The 20,984-nt window shown below is 53.0% G+C and overlaps 2 protein-coding genes and 1 non-coding gene across 3 annotated transcripts; 2 read left to right on the forward strand and 1 right to left on the reverse strand.

Annotated features, from left to right (window-relative positions):
• Positions 1–2,541: 2,541 nt before the first annotated feature.
• TRNAS-UGA lies at positions 2,542–2,623 on the forward strand. Its single transcript has one exon. It is a non-coding gene; the product is annotated as a tRNA-Ser (tRNA).
• A 6,694-nt stretch (positions 2,624–9,317) lies between these two features.
• LOC115603142 (C-C motif chemokine 5-like) lies at positions 9,318–10,907 on the forward strand. Its single transcript, XM_030474828.1, has 3 exons — positions 9,318–9,452; positions 9,952–10,063; positions 10,257–10,907. Exons 1-3 carry the CDS (start codon positions 9,380–9,382, stop codon positions 10,342–10,344), a joined length of 273 nt encoding a protein of 90 aa, XP_030330688.1. The 5' UTR covers positions 9,318–9,379; the 3' UTR covers positions 10,345–10,907.
• A 4,461-nt stretch (positions 10,908–15,368) lies between these two features.
• LOC115603143 (C-C motif chemokine 4-like) lies at positions 15,369–17,276 on the reverse strand. Its single transcript, XM_030474829.1, has 3 exons — positions 17,142–17,276; positions 16,516–16,627; positions 15,369–15,920 (listed from the first exon to the last, which is right to left on the reverse strand). The coding sequence occupies exons 1-3, from the start codon at positions 17,212–17,214 to the stop codon at positions 15,839–15,841; spliced, it is 267 nt and encodes an 88-aa protein (XP_030330689.1). The 5' UTR covers positions 17,215–17,276; the 3' UTR covers positions 15,369–15,838.
• Positions 17,277–20,984: the final 3,708 nt, after the last annotated feature.

A 20,984-nucleotide genomic window follows, 5' to 3' on the forward strand; every position in this document is an offset into this window, starting at 1 on the left:
CCCATCTTGCAGGAGCTGCACATGTGCTTGAAGGCCCTATGACCATGGCATGGTTAGCTGACTTCTACCTTCTCTCGGTGGGACAGTGTTGGTGTGGGAGTGACAGCAACAGCAAGGGATGCTCAGGAGGTGGCAACACAGGGCTTTCTAGCTTCACTGAGGTGTTCACACCAGGGGTTTCTCCAGCTGCATGATGCCAAGGAGTGAGATTATTACCTATCTTTGAAGTCCTTTAAAGGCTCACCACTCATTGACACCCAAGACTATGAAGCCTTTTTAGTGCAGCCCTTCTTCAGCCATGGAGAGTACCTCATAGCCCACCATGCAGAAACAGGTGAGCCCAACAGACTGGGCAGTGCCCATCGGTGAGTACAGACTGCTTCATGCCTCTGTCCAGAAAAGACACCCATGGGTGATCATCCGTGAAACTCCTGCTGCTTGCAGCACTCTCGGCAGTCCCTGTGGTCACTGGGGCTATGCCAACTCAACATGACTCAACAGGGCAGGGCATTCAGACATAACTCTGTCCCAAACAGCAGGCATAGCTCCCAGGGCAGGACAGCTGTGGAAGGACTTTGGCTTCCTAGCACACCGGTAGCACCCACCACACCCACCAGAATAAGCTACTGCACATCCATCCATGGAAAGACCTCAGCTTGAAAGGCTAAGACGACTCCTGTCCTGAGCAGCACCTAGCATGCCTCTTCCCTATAGATAACTCTCATTATTCCCCTTCCCATAGAACAAACACTGTCTCCTCTCCATGAATCTGAACCTCTCCAAGATTTTCAGCTCTTCCTCATGAACCAAACATCTTCCTGCCCCATCTTTTAAGAAAACCCTTCTTCTATCCCTTCCACTTTTCTTTCAGACTGTGACCCCCTGCTCAGACTGGAGAGTGAGAGGTGGCTCCTCTGGAGATAGGGTTGGCAGGTCTAGAAGGAGACCTCAGCTGCCACTGAGGGGCAGGGCCTGGCGCCATCTGCAGCCCCTCCTGAGCAGCAGGTCCATTGCGTCCTGCCCTTTGCGGAGCTTGATGGCACCCAACTCCCGCGGTGGGCAGCGGCAGCAGGCAGCCTGTGGGCACTTCCAAGCCACTGGCTCCAGGAGGGAAGCAGCAGTGTGGAGGTTCCGCTCAGACCGCACTGCACTGCAGGAATCCCGCAGCAACAAAGGGCCGGGAGCGGGCCCTTTCCATGCTTTGTGTGAAGTATACCATGGCCTTGGGCTTGTGGTTCAAGCTTTAATCCAAATGAACCATTTTCTGGAACAGAGCTTCACTTCTGCCTGGCTTGTCAGGGACAGCAGCACAGTGCCCACAGGCTCCATCGCTGTCTTGGCCACATCCTTATACATCTCATGATGTAGATGGTCTGACCTGCCAGGGACGAGACCTGGAGGACATCGTCTCTTTTCAAAAGCTGCAGGGCTGCAACATAATGTCAATACCTCATGTGTCCAGGGTTGGAGCTGGTCTGAGCATCTGTTTTCCAACACATCAATGCATCCAAGCAGTGGACATGCATGTCTGGGCACACATCCATGCCTGTGGGACTGTGCCAAGGCTGCCTCAGTATCAGGACTCTGATCCACCCTGGCCAGTGGAGGAGGGAAACTAAACCCCCCAGCAAGGCAAAGGCCAGGGAGGGAGGTGGTGCAGACAGACCCTCCTCAGGGCTGGGAGCTGAGCACAGAAGAGCAGTTCCTACATGGAGAGGTTTCCACCCAAACTGCTCCCTGCAGATAGATAAGTCCCTGTGGAGAAGTGTGAGGCGCCAGTGACATAGTGAAGCACAAGCACAGCTTTTGGGTGTAACTCTAGGAACACAGAGAGAGGGCTTTGGGTATCGCAGAACCAGCTCCCACACCAAACCAAGGATAGGCTTCTAGGACCATCCTCCAGATAGGATACTTGTGCTCCAAAGAGAGGCCAAGGTCACTATCAGACCTCGCTCAGCAAAGGTTTCCTCTTGACAGTTGCCTTTTCTTCCTTTCTCCAAATCCTCTCTTCCAAAATCTGAAAGGCAGACAGCAACCTGGTGAAAACCATACAAATCTGCAACATCATCCTGACAGCTGTAGGACAAAATGCTGCCTGCTCTATGTGTCAGACTGCCTCCACTAGCCAAGTCTGGACTTATTTTCACAGAAGCAAATACTGGGGGGAGAGAGGAGCAGAGGAGGCTGGGACATTCCCAGTCTGGGAAAGGAGGTTGGGGATGGTCATCTCGGGATGAGTTTCCTGTTGGATACAAGGAGACAAGACGGGACATAGGCCTCCCACCATGTCCATCCCCCATGGCACCACCACTGATGCTGTGACTGGTGCCCGGTTCCCTTTCCTAGCACTGCTGGGATGCTGATCTCCGTATCACCTTAGCTCTGTGCAGGGCCGGCGGCAGCAGTAACCGTGGTACCTGTGCTGGCAGCGCATGGGGAGCAGGATGACAGAACCCATGTCCAGGATGGGATCAGGTCCTGTTCCATCCCCTGGGGCAGGACGAGAGCCCTGTGCTCCTGAGGAGCCTCTCAGAGCAAGCTGCTGTGATGGCCGAGTGGTGAAGGCGTTGGACTTGAAATCCAATGGGGTTTCCCTGCGCAGGTTCAAATCCTGCTCACAGCGGGAGCTTTTATGGGCAGCCCCTTGCTCTCCTGTCCCCAGGAGGGACAGGCACAGACCTGTCACCCCTCATCAAGGGACCCTGCAATCCCACCCTGTCCCTCATCTCGTGGGGACATCTTACCCTTTAGGACATGGGCCACAGCAGTGTTCGGGGCAGCAGCCCTGCACCTCTCTTTGTCACAAGAAGAAATCCTGCAATAGAATGTCCACTCCACACAGCTGGGTCACCCTGCTCCCAGCCATGGCTGGCAGCCATGTCACCCTACAGTCCATCGCAGCTATTTTTCTTCTGGGGGTGCAGCCTGATGGCAGTGGGAGAACAGGAGACTGCTGCCACCCCCAAATTCAGCCAACCCTGACCCAGCACTGTGAATAGGTGTGGGTGCTCCTGAACTCTGTGCTGAACCCTAGGAGCCACTCAAGGGCAGTGCAGCAACCCAGGAAAAGGTTGGGACCTGCAGTTGCTGCAGAACCCCCTTTCTCAGCCGGGAATTGAACCAAGGCCACAGGAGTGAGAGTGTCAAATCCTGACCACTAGACCACCAGGGATGAGGTGGTGATTGTGGTGGATCCATCAGTGGCCACCAACCAAGCCCTGAAGGGACAGGGACACTTGGGCCCCACAGCCCAAGGAGAGGACCAGATGGGATAGATGTCACAGTCTTCCTGGGAGAATTTGCAGGGATGCCTGCTCCTTTCTGAGAGCTGTGGCATTGTTAAGACCCTCTGTGCAAGAGGACCCCATCTCTGCCAGGCCTGGGAAGCAGAAGATGTCTATACCAGGTCTCCAATCACCCCCAGAGGCAAAATTGGGGAAGGCAATGATAGCCAATAGTTCAAGAAAAGATTTAGCAGTCCAGTGGGGGTTTACCAGGGAGGTTCAGTCCTGTTGATGGTAGAGCATGGACCCCATTGCCAGGCTTGCATGACAGACATCCCACTGGGCACAGGTGACCCATCTTCATGGACACAGCAGCCCTGACTCCCAGTGCACAGCCAGGGTTTCCCTGTAGTGACCTCAAGAGAAGAACAGCATCAGTGCAAGCTGGTTGTTGTCAGCAGAGTCTTCTCTGTTCTGGGGAAAGAGGAGTCTGAGCTCTCATGGTGGTAGAGGGAGTGTGTCTGGAGTCCCCATTCCTGCTGGTTTTACAGCAACATTTGCATCATGTTTTTCTAGGGGAAAATGACTGGCTCCAGACTTCATCTGGAGCTGCAAAGAGTAGGTCATCCTGGCTTACAGAGTCCTTTTGAGGGAGCAGAGGGAGCTTTTGCCTTCATTTACTCCACAGAAGGACATGGGGTCTCATTAGCCAGTGCCTAGGGAGCAGTGCTGACAGAGGTCATGGGCAGCAGCATTGCCTGGACATCCTTCAGAGTGCTGCTGGTGATTCCCCACCTCTGTCCTGCAGATCACACATAGCCTGCTTCCTTAGCCCTATACATTTCACTTGAGAAAATAAGACTTGAGAATACGCTTCACTTTCGGGGGGGGGAGGGGGGGGGGGTGGTGGAAATAAAGTCAGGATGAGGTAAAACCAGACTTCTCCTCCACCACCTCCTTCATGTCCTGGCTTCAGCTCGAATAGAGTTCATTTTCTTCCTAATAAAATTAGAAAGTGCTGTGCAGTGCTGTGTTTTGGCTTTCGCATGAGGATAATGTTGATAACACACCAATGTTCTAGTTGTTGTTCAGTAGTGTTGTAGTAAGAGTATAGAAATTTGGCAGAAAATCCCCCCTGCACTCCAGCCGGTGCTTCGAGATCAGAGGGGTTCAGGGCGGCTCGGCTGCATTGCTGATTATAGCCAATTGGACACGGTACGTCCGGTCACGATCATTAAGAACTGTCACGATTCCGGATTCACGAATACCATGGTTTCTTGAAGCAACAGAAACACAGATTCAAATTGCCTCTGATACAGTCACTAACTGCATTAGTGCTAAAACCCAAAGCTCACCAGCAGTTAACTGAGGTCATCTAGACAAAGAAAACTATCGGTCATTCATTTAAGTCAGTTCCCACTTAGTTGGAGGCGCAAATTTTGCCAAAGAGGCACCCCTGCTTTGGGGAGGGGGGAGGAGAGAGGAGTGAGGAGTGAGCCCAACGGCTTGTCTGCAAAGTGAGGCCCTATTCTCATCCTCTGCCATGGAGGAGTTCAAATGCCCGATTTATACTTCTGAGAGAAGTGGAGATAAGACTGCAGTCAAATTTCCTATCGCTGCCATCACAAATGGGGAGGTAAGGGGAGGGGCGGGGAAGGGGGGACAGCCACTACCTCACTTTGGCATATTTATTATCTGTAAATGAGAGAGAAGAAGAGTTCCAATTACCTTCCATCAGGCTGCTCCAGGGCTGTGGGTCCTGGTCATGGACAGAATAAAACCATGAAACATTCACATCACTCCCTCTTCCACCCCACTGAGCAGCCCTTCATCCCCATCAGGGGGTTGCAACTAACACCTCGTTAATCCCTTCACCACACACCTCATGGCCTCAGGTCTCACTCCTACAAGCAGCGCTCACCCTAACCAAGGACTTTTCTGTCTCTCATGCTCTGCCAGTAAGGAGAGACACAAGAAGCCAAGAGAGAGCAGAAACAGAACACCTGACCCAAACTAACTGAAGACATATTCACTTCCACAGCACATCATGCCCCTGGTTTATAAACCAGGAGGAAGTTACCCAGAAGGGACTGATTGCTGCTCAGGGGCAGGCTGGTCAGCGGCCAGCAGGTGGTGAGCAATTGTATTGTGCATCACAGCTGTTTCTTGTTGGGATTTTTATTTCCCTGTTTTAGTTTTGTATGTATCTCTTTGTTATTTTCCTTTTTATTAGTAGTAGTATTATGTTATATTTAATTCTAATTATTAAACAGTTCTCAACCTGTGGGTTTTACATTCTTCTGATTCTCCTCCCCATCCTGCCCAGGGGGGAAAAAGGGGGTGAGAAAGTGGTACTTAGTTGCTGGCTGGGTTTAAACCACAACTCACCTCCCAGAAAAGAGGTTTCTTGCTGAAAAGGAAAACGGAGAGGGCTTGAAATGTGTCCCCCCACTCCCCACGTGGTTGCTATCAGCATGGGCAGAACGACGGGGCAAAGACCTCAGGGGACAGCCCGGGGCTCAAGGTGAAAAGACAACTGCCCCCTGTTCCTGCAGTACCCAGCACAGCGGGGTTCAAACCGGGGGCAATGAGCCCTGGCACAGAAGGTGACACCCGGGTTGTAAGGCAGAAGGAAGCACGGCAGGGCTTGTGAGCGGGTGGATGAGCTGTGACTGCGACGCAGACGAGTGAAAGGGCTCCGGAACATTTCCCACAGAAGACGGCAGAGGGCCCGGTGCTCCTTGAATGCTCTTGCGTGGTTGGGAGGGGAAGTAAATGAACAATGGAGAAACCTCCCTGTGGCTTGCCTTGAACCCTGCAGCTCCCTAAAATGGCCAGGGCAGCTTCTCTCTCCACTTGAGGCCAAACCCCAGCACGGTGCCCATGGACCCCTGCAGCCCTTCCATGGCATGGCCTGCGGTCACAGTGAGACATCTGGCATCCAGGTCCCCTGTCCCCATGGTGCCCTGATCTCTGCCCAGGTTCCTCTGCAATGCTTGGTGTATCCCTGTCCCTGGCTTTGCCAACACCTTTTCCCTGAGGAGCTACACTGCAGTGAGCAGGAGACGGCAAAGGGAGGCAGTGGGTAGCTTTGGAGGAGTGCAGAATGGGGCAAGAAGGAGAGCAGGGAGGAGTGTCACCCTCCCCAAAAGCTGACCTGCAGCAAGGATGGAGACATGATGAACAGTCTGCCATCTTTCCAACAGTCCGGCATCTCTGCCGTGGTGGTCAGGGCTACAGAATACAGCTCCAAAAACCTGCACAAGGCCAAACCCCCTGAGTGAGGGGCAAGGCTGGGCCATGCAACAGTCACATGGGATTATCATAGAATTACAGAATGGTTCAGGTTGAAGGAGACCCTAAAGATCATCTGCTTGCAACTCCCCTGCCACGGGCAGGGACACCTTCCCATTATGCCATCTCTTGGGCACGTGTAGGGGGGGAAGAGGAGCTGTGCTGCGCTGAGGCACAGCCACTGTGTGCTTTCAGAAGATATGCAGATGTCATGGTTTCAGTTGCCTCTACAAGCTGTAGAGCTTGTAGGGTGTGAGGTCTGGCAGCCTTGCGGTTGGGGGAGCATCAGTATCTCTCTGTGGTTTCTTAGATCTCTATCTGGCCCTGTCAGATAGTTTGTCACATATGGTGACAGTTCCTTCCTCTACCAGCAGGTCTGGGCACACCAAAACAGGTTCACTTGCATGTCTCACAGCAGGACAGTCTCCATCTGTGACGGCAGAGGAAAAGGAGATGAGTGACTGCCACCCACCAAATGCAGTAGGGAAGTGATGCAGCCCAGGAGCTGCCTGTTCGAGCCCAGGAGTGTGCAGGGCCATGTGGTGAGGCAGGTGGTGGGCACTTCTTCAAAAGAGGAATCTCCAACCCCGCAATCAGCCTCGGGGCAGCAGAGACAGGTCAAGGCTCAGTACAAAATGCAGTAATTGTAGCGAGGAGGTGAGTTTGAGACACATCACCTTGCTTTGCACCCCTACATGGATCTGGGGCATGAGAAATATGTACACAAATTAGTCAGAACCATAGAACAATTGCAATACTGGAATTCATGCAATATGGGAGTACCAGCAAACGGTCCCTTGGCAAATTCCAGCTGAGATTTTTGTCCTCTGCAGAGCCTGAGTACCTGCTAGCATGCTACTGTGCTGCTCCAAAGTGCCACCACTGCATGTTTGTGGCAGTCACAGAATCCTAGTATCACAGACTGGTTTGGGTTGAAGGGACCTTAAAGCTCACCCAGTTCCAACCCCCTGCCACGGGCAGGGACACCTTCCACTAGAGCAGGTTGCTCCAAGCCCGTGTGTCCAACCTGGCCTTGAACACTGCCAGGGATGGGGCAGCCACAGCTTCTCTGGGCACCCTGTGCCAGCGCCTCAGCACCCTCACAGGGAAGAACTTCTCTCCAAGAGCTCATCTCAATCTCTGCTCTGGCAGGTTAAAGCCATTCCCCTTGTCCTGTCCCTACAGGCCCTTGCCCAAAGCCCCTCTCCAGGTTTCCTGTAGCCCCTTTAGGCACTGGAGCTGCTCTAAGGTCTCCCCTTAAGGAGCCTTCTCTTCTCCAGGCTGCCCCAGCCCAGCTCTCTCAGCCTGGCTCCAGAGCAGAGCTGCTCCAGACCTCGCAGCATCTCCTCGCTCCAACAGCTCCATGTCCCTCTTGTGTTATTGCCCCAGAGCTGGATGAAGAACTGCCGCGGGTGGGGGGAGGGGCAGTCACTTGTTTCAGCTCCAAGTCATCACGTACTTTTGAAGGCAGGAGTCCTCAGAGTCCCCAGGACACCCCCAGCCCCATGAAGATGGCTCCTGGGAGGTTGAGTTGGGAAAGCCATGGACTCTTGCCTACCCCAGCACAGCCCCTGGCACAGCCCAGGGGGACCTTCCTGCAGCACTGCAGACAGTGCAGCGAAGGGGGTACTGTGGGGAGGAAGCCCCAGTACACCTAGACACTGCCCTGCGGTCCCTGCTTCATCGCTGGGGCTGCAGGGAGATGAACTCATGGTGTCTCGTGAACAGCAGTTCAGAAGAAACCACAAGCTGTGAGCTGGCAAATTTGGTGCCTGTTGCAGATGAGAAGGAGGTGGTAAAAGGAGAAATGCTCTCTGGGGTATCCCAGGGAACACATCGCCTTGTGGCAGGGGTAGTGCTGGGGGCTCCGGGCAGGCCCCACATGAGCCCCATGACTATAGGTGTGCACAGGGCAATGGGGATATCTGTTTGCATGAGACCTGGTTCCTCTGCCTTCCACAGTCAGGGGAACTCCTGTCCTGCCTTCTGCATCTACCTTGAGCCAAATCCACACTGGCACTTGCATTTGCCCCATGTCTCTGGGAGGAGATGGTATTTGTAGAGTCAGACCATTGATCCGGGCTTTGAAGGCAAGCACTCCCTTCCCGGCTGATGCTGGGGTGTGTTAGAAGGGGTTTGGAGGTCCTGAGCTACATACTGGAAACATAGCATTGAGGATTTTTTGTTTATGGTGCCAAGACTGCCAACCCAGATCTACAACCAGTCTCCAGGGTTACAGCCACCCTTGCTGCCTGCACAGGCACCGTTGCTCAGGACACGTCTGCTGCCCATGCTGCCTGCACTGCCCCCCTGCACCCACCTTACACATGTCGCAGACCCACCACGGGAGCAGGGACTGCCCAGCTAGACCTGCACTGTCCCCAGGCCGTTTCAAGGGTCTGAGCACCTTCGTCCTCACAGCCTGGGTCCTTCAAAAGGAGGCTGAGTTGAGGTCCTCCTGGTCCTTCAGGGAGGATGCTGAGATGAGTTTGATGGATACTGCTGTCGTGTTGGTAAATCTAGTGTGAACCTGCTGCTCAAATGTGGTTTCACATCCTGTCCTGGTCAGTGCAACCTTCATGTGGGTGCCAATTAGCTCAGGCTTAGCTCACCTCACACAACAGCTATTCTTGTATTTCCTAGACCTACTGCTTCCTTTTTTCTGCATTTCTGAGGCAAACATGCCATGACATCAGCTCTGTTATGCTTTGGAAATTCCAAGTGCTTGTCTTCAAATCTGACTGGTGGAGCCGGCCACTGTCACTATATAAAAAGCAAGGGCTAAGCCAGCACCTCACATCAGATACAGGGGGAATCTGCTCTGGTCCTGCATCTGCCCTTGCAGCTCATCTGTGTCCATAATGAACACTTCTGCAGCGTGCCTCTCCATCATCCTCTTTGCTGCCCTCTTTTCTCAGGCCTCTCCTGCTCCAAGTGAGTACATGCAGCATCTCTCTTTGCTCTCTTGGAGTGGGTATTTGCTATGGCTGGCAGTAATTTTGAAGCAGAACTGCAAAAAGTTAACTGCAAAGGTTGGAAACCTGTGTGAATAGCTTCTTCTGCATTCTTGGGACTGGTCTTCCTTTCTAACATCCTTTTATCTTATGGATGAATTTTACTGCTAAGTATTGAAGTTTTCAGGTTTCATCTCCCTTGATTTTATTGTTGGGCTTTATGAGTGGTCCTAGGGCGACTGAAAGGATTTTTATCACTGGAAGTGAGTGCAAGACATTTTACACACAAACCTAGCAATGTGTTTGTTACCTTCAGTTAAGCTTTGGTGTTCACAGCAATTTTTTGCTGACTTTCGGAGGAAACAGGAAAGGAAGAGGGCTCCAGAGCTGATTAAAGGAATGGTTGCCCATGCTTTTGGCTGGAGAATGTGCAGTTTATGAAGTGGTAGACTCATGCTGGCTTTCCTGATCTCTTCCAGTTGGGGCTGACACAACTGTGTGCTGCTTCAGCTACGCCTCACGAAAGCTGCCCCAGAGTCATGTGAAGGATTATTTCTACACCAGCAGCAAGTGCTCACAGCCAGCAGTTGTGTACGTACCAGCTCCTGCTCTGGGCTCTGGGGAAAGGTTCTGCCAGCATTTGGGATCTTTGCTTCAGATCCAATGGGGCCAAGATCACGGTGGTGTGAGGAACCATACCTGGAGTAAGGGAAGGGGGTGACCCAAGGCCCTCTTGTCCCATTCCCCCTCCAGGGCTATAAAACTTTCCTGCTTGACCTGACAGGTTCATCACCAGGAAGGACCGGCAGGTCTGTGCTGACCCTGATGCCAGGTGGGTGAAGGAATACGTGAACACCCTGGAGCTGCAGTGAGCACTGGGAGCTGAGAGGTCTCTGCCTTGGAAGAGTCCTGCAAGACGATCCAGCAGAGTCTTGACACAGACCTAGAAATGCTGCTGCTGAGTACCAGGACCTGCTGAGCCATCTTGGGGCCCCTGAAGTTCCTTTTGTCTTGCAAAGGTGCCATTTACCCATGATAATTTAGACACCCTTATGGGCAGCTGTGATGCTGGGGACCTTCTGGCCTTGCAGACCCATCTTGCACAGCCAGCTGTGTAACATGTGGCTAAACTGTCCCTTCCTTGTGCCTCTGCTGCTAGAATGGAAGGGGGATTTTATCCCTAGAGCTATTTGTGGGAAGTGGTCAGTCGAAATTAAGTGTTAGTGCTGTCATGTAAACCTGGGCTGATTCCAAGTCAGCTGGCTGAACTTTGTCATGGTAGGGTAAATGCTGTGAGTAAGATCTGTCTCCCTAGCAGAGGAAATCGTATGCTGGTTACTTACAGAACGCTTATTGTGGAACAAAATTGTTCAGCCTCATTTCAAAATGCTGTCTCTTGCTGGTGCCAAAGAATAAAGATGGTTTTCTTTCTATGTGTCAGCTCTGGAAGATGATGTTCCCCTCCTGCCTGGGGAAAGGGGGCTAATAGGACCCCACTACAACCATTTTGAGAGAGGCAAAACCTCAGCTGCCTTAGCCCTGAAAACTTTCCCATCTGCACCATATCCCTGCTCCCAGGGCCGCAGCAGCAGCAGCCCCAGCACCACGCCAGCACCTCCAGGGCTGTTCCCTCCCAGCCTCCACGCTGCTGAGGACCCAGAGCTCTCCCCCAGCTCTTTCCCCCCATCATACCAACAGCCAAGGCCAGGGGCTGGTGGAGCTGGACCCACAGGATTTGCCACTGCGAATTTGGCAAAGGGATGTCTGGAAATCAGAGGGTGGGGTTTCAGTGGCATCTCTGCTCAAAGGAGAGCCAGAACCATGTCTCCAGCACAGGCTCTTCTGGGGATGCAGCCTGACCTGTGCCCAGCTGTGTACACTCTTGTCAGGGTTTTACTGAAAAAGACAAGCACCAGTTATCTGCTGTTCTTCAGCTGCTTTGGGAAGAAAACCCAAATTTTGTTTCAAAAAGCACAAAAGATCTTTTGCACTGAGTAAAAACAATAAAAGCACTTTATCAGCCTATGGCTTGCATTTAAAAGGGTGACAATTGCCAATTAACAGCACACCTGAAATGCCCCAAAGTAGCTCTCAAAGGAGGCCAAATGCTCTGTAGGCTGGGTAGGTAGCTCAGCAGGAGGAGAGAGGTACAAGGTTCTGGTTTGCAACCCTGCAAAGCAGCTTTGGCACAGAGCAGGAGGCAAGGAGGACCCTGGGACACAGCCCGGATCTCAAGGAAAGCAGGGAAGGGATATAAAATCAGCCAGGTCTTCCTGAACATGAGAATAATCAAACAGTGCTCATGTTGGTTTGCTTTCATACAGTGGCTCCTTGAGCACTTCTCAGAAAGCTTTGAAGCATTGCTATCCCCCACTTGCAACTGGGAAACTGAGGCACAAGTTTGTCATTGCTGGGCCAAGCTGGGTGAGGTGGGCTGATGGGGCTGGCACTCCTTATTGGGGCCACAGGACTGTATCTAGAGAGAGGTGAGCAGTCCATGACACCAAAATTATTCCTTTGCAAGAGTAGTGGAAGGAGCCGAGGGCCACAGCTGGAGCACTGGGGACCGGGCAGGGGTGGCCATCTCAGTGCCCCCAGAAAGTTCACAAATGCCTTCACCTAGATGGCATCAGGGTCAGTCTAGACCTGCTGTTTTGCCCCGGTGGTGAAGCTTGGAAGTGGGGAGGACCAGGAAATCTTTGTGGTCACACCAGGGCTGAGGAATGTCCTTTTCTGACCGTTGTCTTGTGTGAAGGGAGCTGGCCAAGGGGAGGAGCTGGGAAACCAGAGAAGGTCCCTGGGTCAGATTCCTGGCTCTGCCTCAACTTGCTGCTGGCTCCGGCAGGCAGGGACAAGGACCACAGACCGCAGACCCAAGTGGCCACTGCCAGAGAGTGTGGTTGGTGTCTCCTGGGGCACCTTCTGGGTATTTTTCTGCTGCAGCCTCCCGTCCTCGCTCCACTCCCATTCCACCTTCAGCATGGGCAGGTCCTTCTCAACCACCTCCCTACACCTGGAAAGCATCTCTCCTTGCGAGGACTGGGTGATGGCCAATCCCAGACAACACCCCAACAAGTCCCACTCTTGGTTCCAAAAGGAAGCAGTGGTGGGCTCATGCCAGGGGAGGTGGGTGTGGGACAGGGGGAGCAGGGCCGCTGGGGCAGGCTGGCTCGGCTGCTGTTTCTGGAGCTTTGGGATGAAAACCGAAACCAGAAAGGCTGGAGAAGAAAATTCCCACATGTGCCTGGGCTACTGGCCAGGGACTGTCCGAAGAGCCAGCGGCAATGCTGAGTCTTCCCGCCTCTCCAGGCTGCCCCTGCACCTGGGGCCTCAGACAAGCCTCAGACCCCCGCAGCGTTCCCATCCACCACGACATCCGTCCTCTGTCCCCTCGCAGTGCACGGAACCGCAGATCAGGGACTGTTTTCAGCTCCTACACTTCCTCCTCAGCATCAAACTGAGCTGAGAAGCACAAACAGCGACTGGGCGTGCAGCAGGCAGGGAGGGAATGGGATACTCTTAGGATAAAGGAGACCCCCCCTCAGCTTGTTCCTGGTCTCCTTGCCTGCCCATGCACCCCACCACACAGCAGCCGTTCTCTGCTCCCGTGTTTCATGGCACAGTGGGGAAGCCCGCCCAGGATACAGCTCTCTGCAGGTTTCAATCTCTCCCCCACGATGGTAAGCTTCGGCCATAGAGCAGAACAAGATTTTTTCAGGCATGCTAACCCATCTTATCCCTGCTTGGGCATGACCTGACCTTCTCTGCTGGGTCCCTGCTTTTTTGGGGGAGCATGGGGACCCTGCAGGGTGGGCAGTGTGTCTTTCCCAAATCACCCTCTCAGCAGAGCCACCCCCATGGAAGAGGAGCCCTCCACATGGTCCCCCATCACCAGCATCATCTCCTGGGACACAACACGAGGCCCTGGGCTGGGTTTGCCCTTCGCTGTGAAGGCAAACTCCTCAGGTGCCCCATGAGCCCTCCTGCATGCAGCCAGCTTTCCATCCTGGAAAAGACAAGACTAAAGGAAATCACAAGACAACACGGAGGTGCTTTCCCAGCCTCAGGGTGGCCAAGTCTGATCTATAGCTGCTGGAAAAAATGAAGCAATAAGAGAAAGGCTTTTGTTTACATTAGGAAGAAGAGCAGGGTGGCTGCAAGGCCAGGCCAGCTTTGAGTGACTGTGCTGTTGGGGGCATGTCTTCTCAATCTGCAGAAGCAAAGGAGTGCTGGACACTTTTGCAATGGGAAAGCTGTGCCCAGCACTGTGCTTTTACCCTTTGGACCTGCTCCCTCTCATTCATGTTCCCATGCAAAGCTGTGTCCTGGGAATGTCTGCAGCAGGTTTGCTGGTGGCTGTTTTACTTCTGCAGCATAGCCGACCCCTTCCTTTTGTTTTACAGGAACAACCCCCATCGGGGTGGTCAGAATGAAAGCTGGGGTCCTGCCCCTCTCCTGGGCTAGGCAGGACTCAGCTGCACGCCAGGGCGGTGGGCAAACATGTAGTGGTGCCTCAGAGGAACAGACACTTATGAGGAGACACCGCGGGGCCGCTGACAGTGTGTATGTGGGTGCCTGTGGGCTCTGTGCTGGGGAACACTGATGTTTAGCTGGCAGATACAGCGGGCAGAGGTGGGTAAGGGCAGGGCATTGGCACCCCAGCACCCTCAGCACGAGGGTGGACAAAGCAGCTCATGAGCCCCGGTACCTGCTAGCTCCCAGGGCAGGCCCAGCACCTTGGCAACTCCATGCCCTCTGCTTCCTGCCACCCGACCTGAAGCTGCTGTCCCTGCTTCCCCCACCAAAGCTTCTGGCAGGATTTTACCACTGTTTCAGGGAATTGAAGGATTCCAGTGAGGAAATAATGGAACCAACAAGAATGAGTTTTTCCTGATTTTATTGCAATGGTTAAATTAGGAGAATAGTTAAAGAGTGTTTAGGTTACTTATTAGGTTATATGCTTACGGACCCCGTCAAGGACCCGATGATCAGGAGACCAGCTCTGAGACGCATCGTAGCAGGAGAGGTGGCAGGTACTATCTTGGCGGGCTTCCCCGCGGGGGCAACGTGGACCTCGGTGGTAGTGAGATCTGCCTCCCCGCCTCTTCCGAGCCCTGGCCTTTTTATTAGTTAAAAAGTGCTGACTCGTCTTGGCCGAGGGGGCCAGCCTGTGCCAAGAGGAGTGGCCTATTCGGCACGAATTGGAGTCTGCGTTCTAGCGCGCAGAGGGTCTTTTAGGGGTCAGTAACTTCTGTTTACTTCCTCCCCTTACGTCTTCTTCATCGCTATCTTCATCCCATTCCAATGTCTTCGTCAGCTTGAAGTGTGGTTGGCTGCCTTTTGTGGGCAGCATTTGGCTAAGGCAACTGGTTACAATATCCCTTCTGATGAAAATGATGAAGCCAGCACAGCTCCTTCCTTCTTCTTAGCTACAAAGTTACACTTACAAGTCAGAAAGGCTCCGGATGGGCCATCGCAGACCAGTAACTATTGTGTCTCCAGACATAACCACTTAACAGCAATGTGCCCAGTCTCCACTCCCGAGCACACACATGGTGCCCAGGAACCAGTCTGGGGTGCAGTGTGTGGGGCTGAGAGCAGCATGCAAGCATATGGGACATATGTGTGGACAGCATGTCCACGTATGTGAGAGGCTCATCGGGGCATAGAAACATATCTAATTCTGTAGAGGATGTGGGAGGCTGGGGTGTATGTGGTGGGGAACAAGGTGTCAGAGGATGTTCATGTGTCTGCAGTATGGAAACTTTACGGTTTTGCCTCAAACCATTTCCCATCATCACATGCCATATAGAGTGTGCAGACAGGCTCAGGGTGAGGTTCTGTCTCTGTGCTGGTGAACACCACAGAGAGGCATATTAAGGGAAGAAAGCAGAGGGTTTGTCCAAATTCTTTATTCTACAGAATCATGATTTCATACATGGCTTATAAGCCAGGGCCACCCATCATCCAACGCTGAGACTCTGAGCCACCTTCCCATAAATACCCTCCCTGCCACTCTCCCATAAATAGCATTATTACCCACAAAGTACTGCCTATCCCATATGATAATTTCTTAAATAATTTAAAACATTACAACAGAGATGCAGTCCCATGTGCCTTTCCAGGCCACAGGTGGAGGTGTCAGGGCAGAGAAATGAGGTTGCAGACTAGTCCATGCAAGCCAAGGGCAAGCAGCAGCACCCCAACACGAGGCATCTTGTGATGCCCTTCCAGTGGTCCCCTGGAGCTGCCTGCAGATGACATGGGCTCGGCAGCTCCTGTTGCCCCCGTGTCCCGCTCCGTCACAGGAGCTTGGGAAAATGCAGCTCGTGCATGACAGCAGCTATGCTTGCCATCTTGCTTTGCTCAGTTCAAGTTTTTCAGGTAAGCTTGAACCCAGGCGTGACTGGGATTGGCACAGACCTGGTGGCCTTTCTTTGTGATGAACCTGTGGAAAAAGGAAAAATTAGATCTCAGCTCAAACTTGCATCCCGGGAGAGCCTGGATCCCAGCACTGGGGCACTGCAAGAAGTTCTCCCCCATGCCCTAAACTGATGCTGAAACCAGTGGCTGTCTGTGATTAAAGGCAGAAATTCTTCCATGTGAGGGTGGTGAGGTGCTGGCACAGGGTGCCCAGAGAAGCTGTGGCTGCCCCATCCCTGGCAGTGTTCAAGGCCAGGTTGGACACAGGGGCTTGGAGCAACCTGCTCTAGTGGAAGGTGTCCCTGCCCATGGCAGGATGGAACTAGTTGAGGTTTAAGGTCCCTCCAACTCAAGCCAGTCTGTGATTCTATGGTTTCCCCCACTTCATCTCTTTTCCTACACTGCCTCCTCAACTCCTGCAGGAACATCCCTGTGCATCCCCACCAGAGCATCCTTGGCAGTCCCTGCCCAAGCCCTTTCCCCTTGTGGTTTCCCTCACCCTACTCTGTTCCTACAGACCCCTGTGCCCACAGCCGCCCTGGTCACTCACACATGCACACCCCATAGGGACTGTCCCTGCACTGCCCCAGCTCGTCCACTGAGTCAACACTGGTACTTACACGATGGCCGGCAGCATGCAGCTGGTGCTGGTGCTGTAATAACGCAGGATGCGCCTGTGTGGGAGCTTGTGGGCTGTGTAGGAGAAGCAGCAGATTGGGACATCGGATCCAACTGCAAGAGGCAAGGAGAGCTGATGTGAGCATGTGCTGGGCTGTCCATCGGGAGCAGCCAGCCCATCAGCTCATGGAGCTGTGCTGGTGGGGAAGAGGGTGAGGAATTAGAGAATAATTAAAGTTGAAATGAACATTGGGGATCATCTAGTCCAATGCCAGGAACAGTACTGTTGAGTACTGGGGGAGATTCCCATGCAGTCATTGCTCAGAGCTTCATTTCTCCACCTCCTCCAGTCCCAGGGCAGAGACTGAAGTCCTCAAACTACAACCAGGAATCAGTACTCTGAGTCCAGGATGGCTGGATGAACAGATGTATGGATGGAAGGATGGATGGATGGATGGATGGATGGATGATTTTCTAACTCTGGGGTTCCTACATGTAGCTGATCTCAGTGCAGACTGGAGAGTGGTACAAATGCTGAAAAATTCCCAATTATCTGCCAGGGAAGCTCGATGGAGAATGACACCAAAAGCTCAGATCTGTTCTCCGTAAATGAAAAAGCAGGACTCACCTGGACCAGAGAAAGTCTGGGAGCAAGAAGCTGCAATGAGGAGAAGAGCAAAAACAGCTGCAGAGACCTTCATCTTCCTGTCAGGTGAGGGCACTCAGAGCAGGACCAGAAGCTCTGGCAGATGAGGCTCAGACTGCAGCAGCTGGATTCAGCTCTCTTTTATTAGGGAGTTCTGGCAGTAGATGGGAGAAGCCCAAGTGGAAATTCCAGGATGATGAGAAAGGATGTCACGAAAGTGAAACAGCCAAAGGGAATTGGGGGGGGGAGGAATCATAAAGAATGGGATATGGTTCACATTGGAGCCAAGTCTGCTGAGCTCTGACTCAGTGTTCATTTTCGATTTCATTATATCAAAAGGAAACTAAATGTGCCAAATGGCATGGCACTATTTATCTGAACTGCAGGAGGGATTTTCCCTGTGAGTATGCATAGCAAAAGGACACAATGCTTGCCTAAGATTATGCAACTCTGGAAAAAAAAACCCCAGAGGCAGCTCCGAAGCATGCTCGTGCTGTTTGTGTTGGGTGCTTACCAAAGGCTGCCAAACTGCAGCACATGGAGCTGAGAGGTGGCAAGACTGTGGGCGCTTTGCTCCTACCCATCCTGCAGTGCTGGGCTTAACGAGGACTGGTGATGAGCTGGGGCTGAAGGCACCCCGAGGATCATCCAGTCCAGTCCCTGTTCCAAGCAGGGTCTGAGGGAAGGCTGCCCAGGACCACGTCCCCATGAGCTTTGAGTATCTCCAGGCATGGAGACTCCACAACATCTCTGGGCAAACTGTTTCGGTGTTCAGTAATCAAGTTTTTTCTGGTGTTTAAACAGAATTTCTTGTTGCTTCTTGTCCTGTCATTGCACACTACTGAGAAGACTTGAGCTCTGTCTACTTTGCTCCTCACACACATGTTAATGAGATTCCCCGGAGCTCTCTGTTCTCCAGGATGAACAATCCCAGCTCTCCCAGCCTTCCTCCTAGGAGAGATGCTCCTGTCCCTTAATCATTTCCGGGGCCCTTTGCTGAACTCTCTCCAATATGTCCATATGTCTCTCATATTGGGGAGCCCAGAACTGGACCCAGCATTCTAGGAGCAGCTTCACCAGTGCTGAGCAGAGGGGAAGGATCATGTCCCTCTACATGCTGGCAATGCTCCTAATGCACCCCAGGATCCTGTTGGTATTCTGTGTGGCAAGGGCAAGTTGCTGTTCATGTCCAGTTTGGTGTCCACCAGGACTCCTGGGTCCTTTTATGCCAAACTGCTTTCCAGCTGGTGAGCACCAGCACATACTGGTGCCTAGGAGTGTGCCTCCCTACGGACAGGACTTTGTTGAACTTCATGATTTGTTTGTCATTTCTCCAGCCTGACAAGGTCCCTCTGGATGGCAGCATGTTCCTCTAGGGCGCCAGCCACTCCTTCCAGCTTTGCATCACCTGCAAACTTGATGAGGGTGCACTTTGTCCGGACATCCAGATCACTAAGATATTAAAGAGTACTGGCCCCAGTACTGATCCCAGGGGTTGCCCACTGGTGAGTGGCCTCCAGCTGGACTTTGTACCATGCAACACAAGCCTCCAAGCCCAGCTGTTCAGCCAGTTCTTAGCCCCTCTCACTCCCATTTGTCTAATCCATACTTGGATCAGAGAACTCTTGGACCAGAGCCTACAAGAAAGCTGGAGAGGGGCTTTGAACAAGGGCCTGTAGGGACAGGACAAGGGGGAATGGCTTTAACCTGCCAGAGGGGAGACTGAGATGAGCTCTTAGGCACAAGTTCTTCCCTGTGAGGGTGCTGAGGCACTGGCACAGGGTGCCCAGAGAAGCTGTGGCTGCCCCATCCCTGGCAGTGTTCAAGGCCAGGTTGGACACACGGGCTTGGAGCAACCTGCTCTAGTGGAAGGTGTCCCTGCCCGTGGCAGGGGCTTGGAACTGGATGAGCTTTAAGGTCGCTCCAACCCAAACCAGTCTGTCATTCTGTGATACTTTATCAGTTTGCCAATGCAGATGTTATGGGAGCCTTACTACAGTCAAAATAATCAACACCCACTTACCCCTCTACCCTCATCCATCTTGCCAGCCATCTCATCTTCACAGGCTCACCAGTTGGTGAGGCACCTGACTACTCACAGTCACCTTAACAGTCACAGGCCTCCATAAAGAAACCAAATGACAAGGTCTCACCCTGCTTTGGAGGGCCTTTGCAGGCAGGAAGGTCTTTTGCCACCTCAACCTCAGCCCGTAGGGGAGCACGGAGTTCACTAGAAGAGGAGGTTTTCACACCTGAGACATTTTGCCAGCCTGAACTGATTCCTTCAAAAGTTCCCTTGAGTACAAGATGGATTCTCTGGCTAAAAAGGTGGAGAACCTGCTTGGCATGGGAGAGACTTTCAAGCCTCAGCAGGTCACCACCTCAGGGCATCTCCAACCTAGGGAGCAGGAGAAATCAGGGAGAGGGTGACCTGGGGCTTCCTGACATCTTGCCACAGCCTGGGGATTCAGCTGGAGTCAAAGCCCCCCTTCACTGCAGAGAGGATGCTGAGGCCTGTGAGTGAGCTCCTGGACCTGCATTTTCACCTCTAGAAGTAGAAATCACCAGCTCAGGTACTCTGGAGCAGCAAGTGAGAGCAGTGGAGACACCATCCTTCGCCAAGTGGCTTGTCTCTGGCAGGGACAGAAGGAAGGTCCAAAGTCCCTGAGATAGGTGATGCTCTGCTCCTCCCCACACTTACGCTCCCTGGAAGGATCTCTTTTGCACTCCTGCTTCCCTGCATGGTCTTACCCTGCGTTACATCCCAGGACACTGGTGCTGTTGGCTGTGGCAGGCTACAAGCTCACCCTGCAACTGGGCAGAGGCATCACCAGAGTGGCTGAGCGTGTGCTTTTATTGGGGCCAAAGACTCTCTAAGCCCTGACACAGGTATGGGGAAAGGTGTTGGGTTCTGCTGGATTCGTAGCAAGCCCTGGCAGGACCAGCTCTGCTTTTTCTGGGTATGTCTGAGCAGCTCTGGGCAGAGGTGTATGGCAGAACAAGAAGTGCCTCCAGCTTTTGGTGAATTGCTGCCGAGCAAAACCAAATTGTGGCTTTTTGCCATGGAAATAAATCATGCAGAAACCGACAGTGGGAGTTTCATGTTCCTCTGTGCCTTCAACTCACATGCTAGCGTGTGCACAGGGAAGTGACAAATGCAAGCTGCATTGCCGGGTGAGAAGGGTTGTGGCTGCAGAACGACAGCTTTGTGGCTAACACCAGCCAGGGGTGGCTTTGCTCATGGGAACTTCACAGCTTCTGCTCCCCAGCCTGCTGCCTGCGAGGAGCAACCACAGGGCCAGCAGCACACGGAGCACCGGCATGGAGGGGAGGTGTGATGGGGCGTGCGATGTGATCTGCATCAGGCAGCTCCGTCCTCCATCTGGCAGCCCCGAGATGGTCAGTGGAAGGAAAGGAGGCATCATTTACTGCTAATGAATCTGACAGAGCTGGAGGAGTGTCTGCAAGGAGCTGCTGCAGCTGCCTTCCTTAGTTGTGTCATCGGCACAAACTATTTAGCGCTGACAAAACTGTCCTTTGTCAGCTGCGATGTTGTTTCCCCTGCGGTGCTGAGGAGCCTTCTGGAAGGGGGGCACCTCTCCCCCTCCATGGGACTCCCAGAGCAAGGCACCCTCAACAGCCTCTGAGGCCATCTTCTGCTTTCAGCTTTCTGTTTCTCTACACTGCTTTTTGCTTCTCTGTCAAATCCCAGAGCCCTCTGCTGTCACAGTTCCTGCAGTCTGTGTAAGCTGATCACTGTCAAGCTTCCTTTATTACTCCTGGAAATGAGCCATTCTTATCATTTTAGCCTCACCCAGGCAGGGC

Source organism: Strigops habroptila, assembly GCF_004027225.2.
Source record: "Strigops habroptila isolate Jane chromosome 13 unlocalized genomic scaffold, bStrHab1.2.pri S16, whole genome shotgun sequence".
NCBI lineage: Eukaryota > Metazoa > Chordata > Aves > Psittaciformes > Psittacidae > Strigops > Strigops habroptila.

What these genes read in the sequence shown, in the direction of transcription:
- LOC115603142 (XM_030474828.1), top strand. Translation starts at nt 9,380, where the DNA reads ATGAACACTTCTGCAGCGTGCCTCTCCATCATCCTCTTTGCTGCCCTC. An exon ending in TCAGGCCTCTCCTGCTCCAA is followed by an intron (nt 9,453 to 9,951) that starts GTGAGTACATGC and finishes GATCTCTTCCAG; the next exon opens with TTGGGGCTGACACAACTGTG. An exon ending in TGCTCACAGCCAGCAGTTGT is followed by an intron (nt 10,064 to 10,256) that starts GTACGTACCAGC and finishes TTGACCTGACAG; the next exon opens with GTTCATCACCAGGAAGGACC.
- LOC115603143 (XM_030474829.1), bottom strand. Translation starts at nt 17,214, where the DNA reads ATGAAGGTCTCTGCAGCTGTTTTTGCTCTTCTCCTCATTGCAGCTTCT. An exon ending in CCAGACTTTCTCTGGTCCAG is followed by an intron (nt 16,628 to 17,141) that starts GTGAGTCCTGCT and finishes TGCCTCTTGCAG; the next exon opens with TTGGATCCGATGTCCCAATC. An exon ending in TGCATGCTGCCGGCCATCGT is followed by an intron (nt 15,921 to 16,515) that starts GTAAGTACCAGT and finishes CTTTTTCCACAG; the next exon opens with GTTCATCACAAAGAAAGGCC.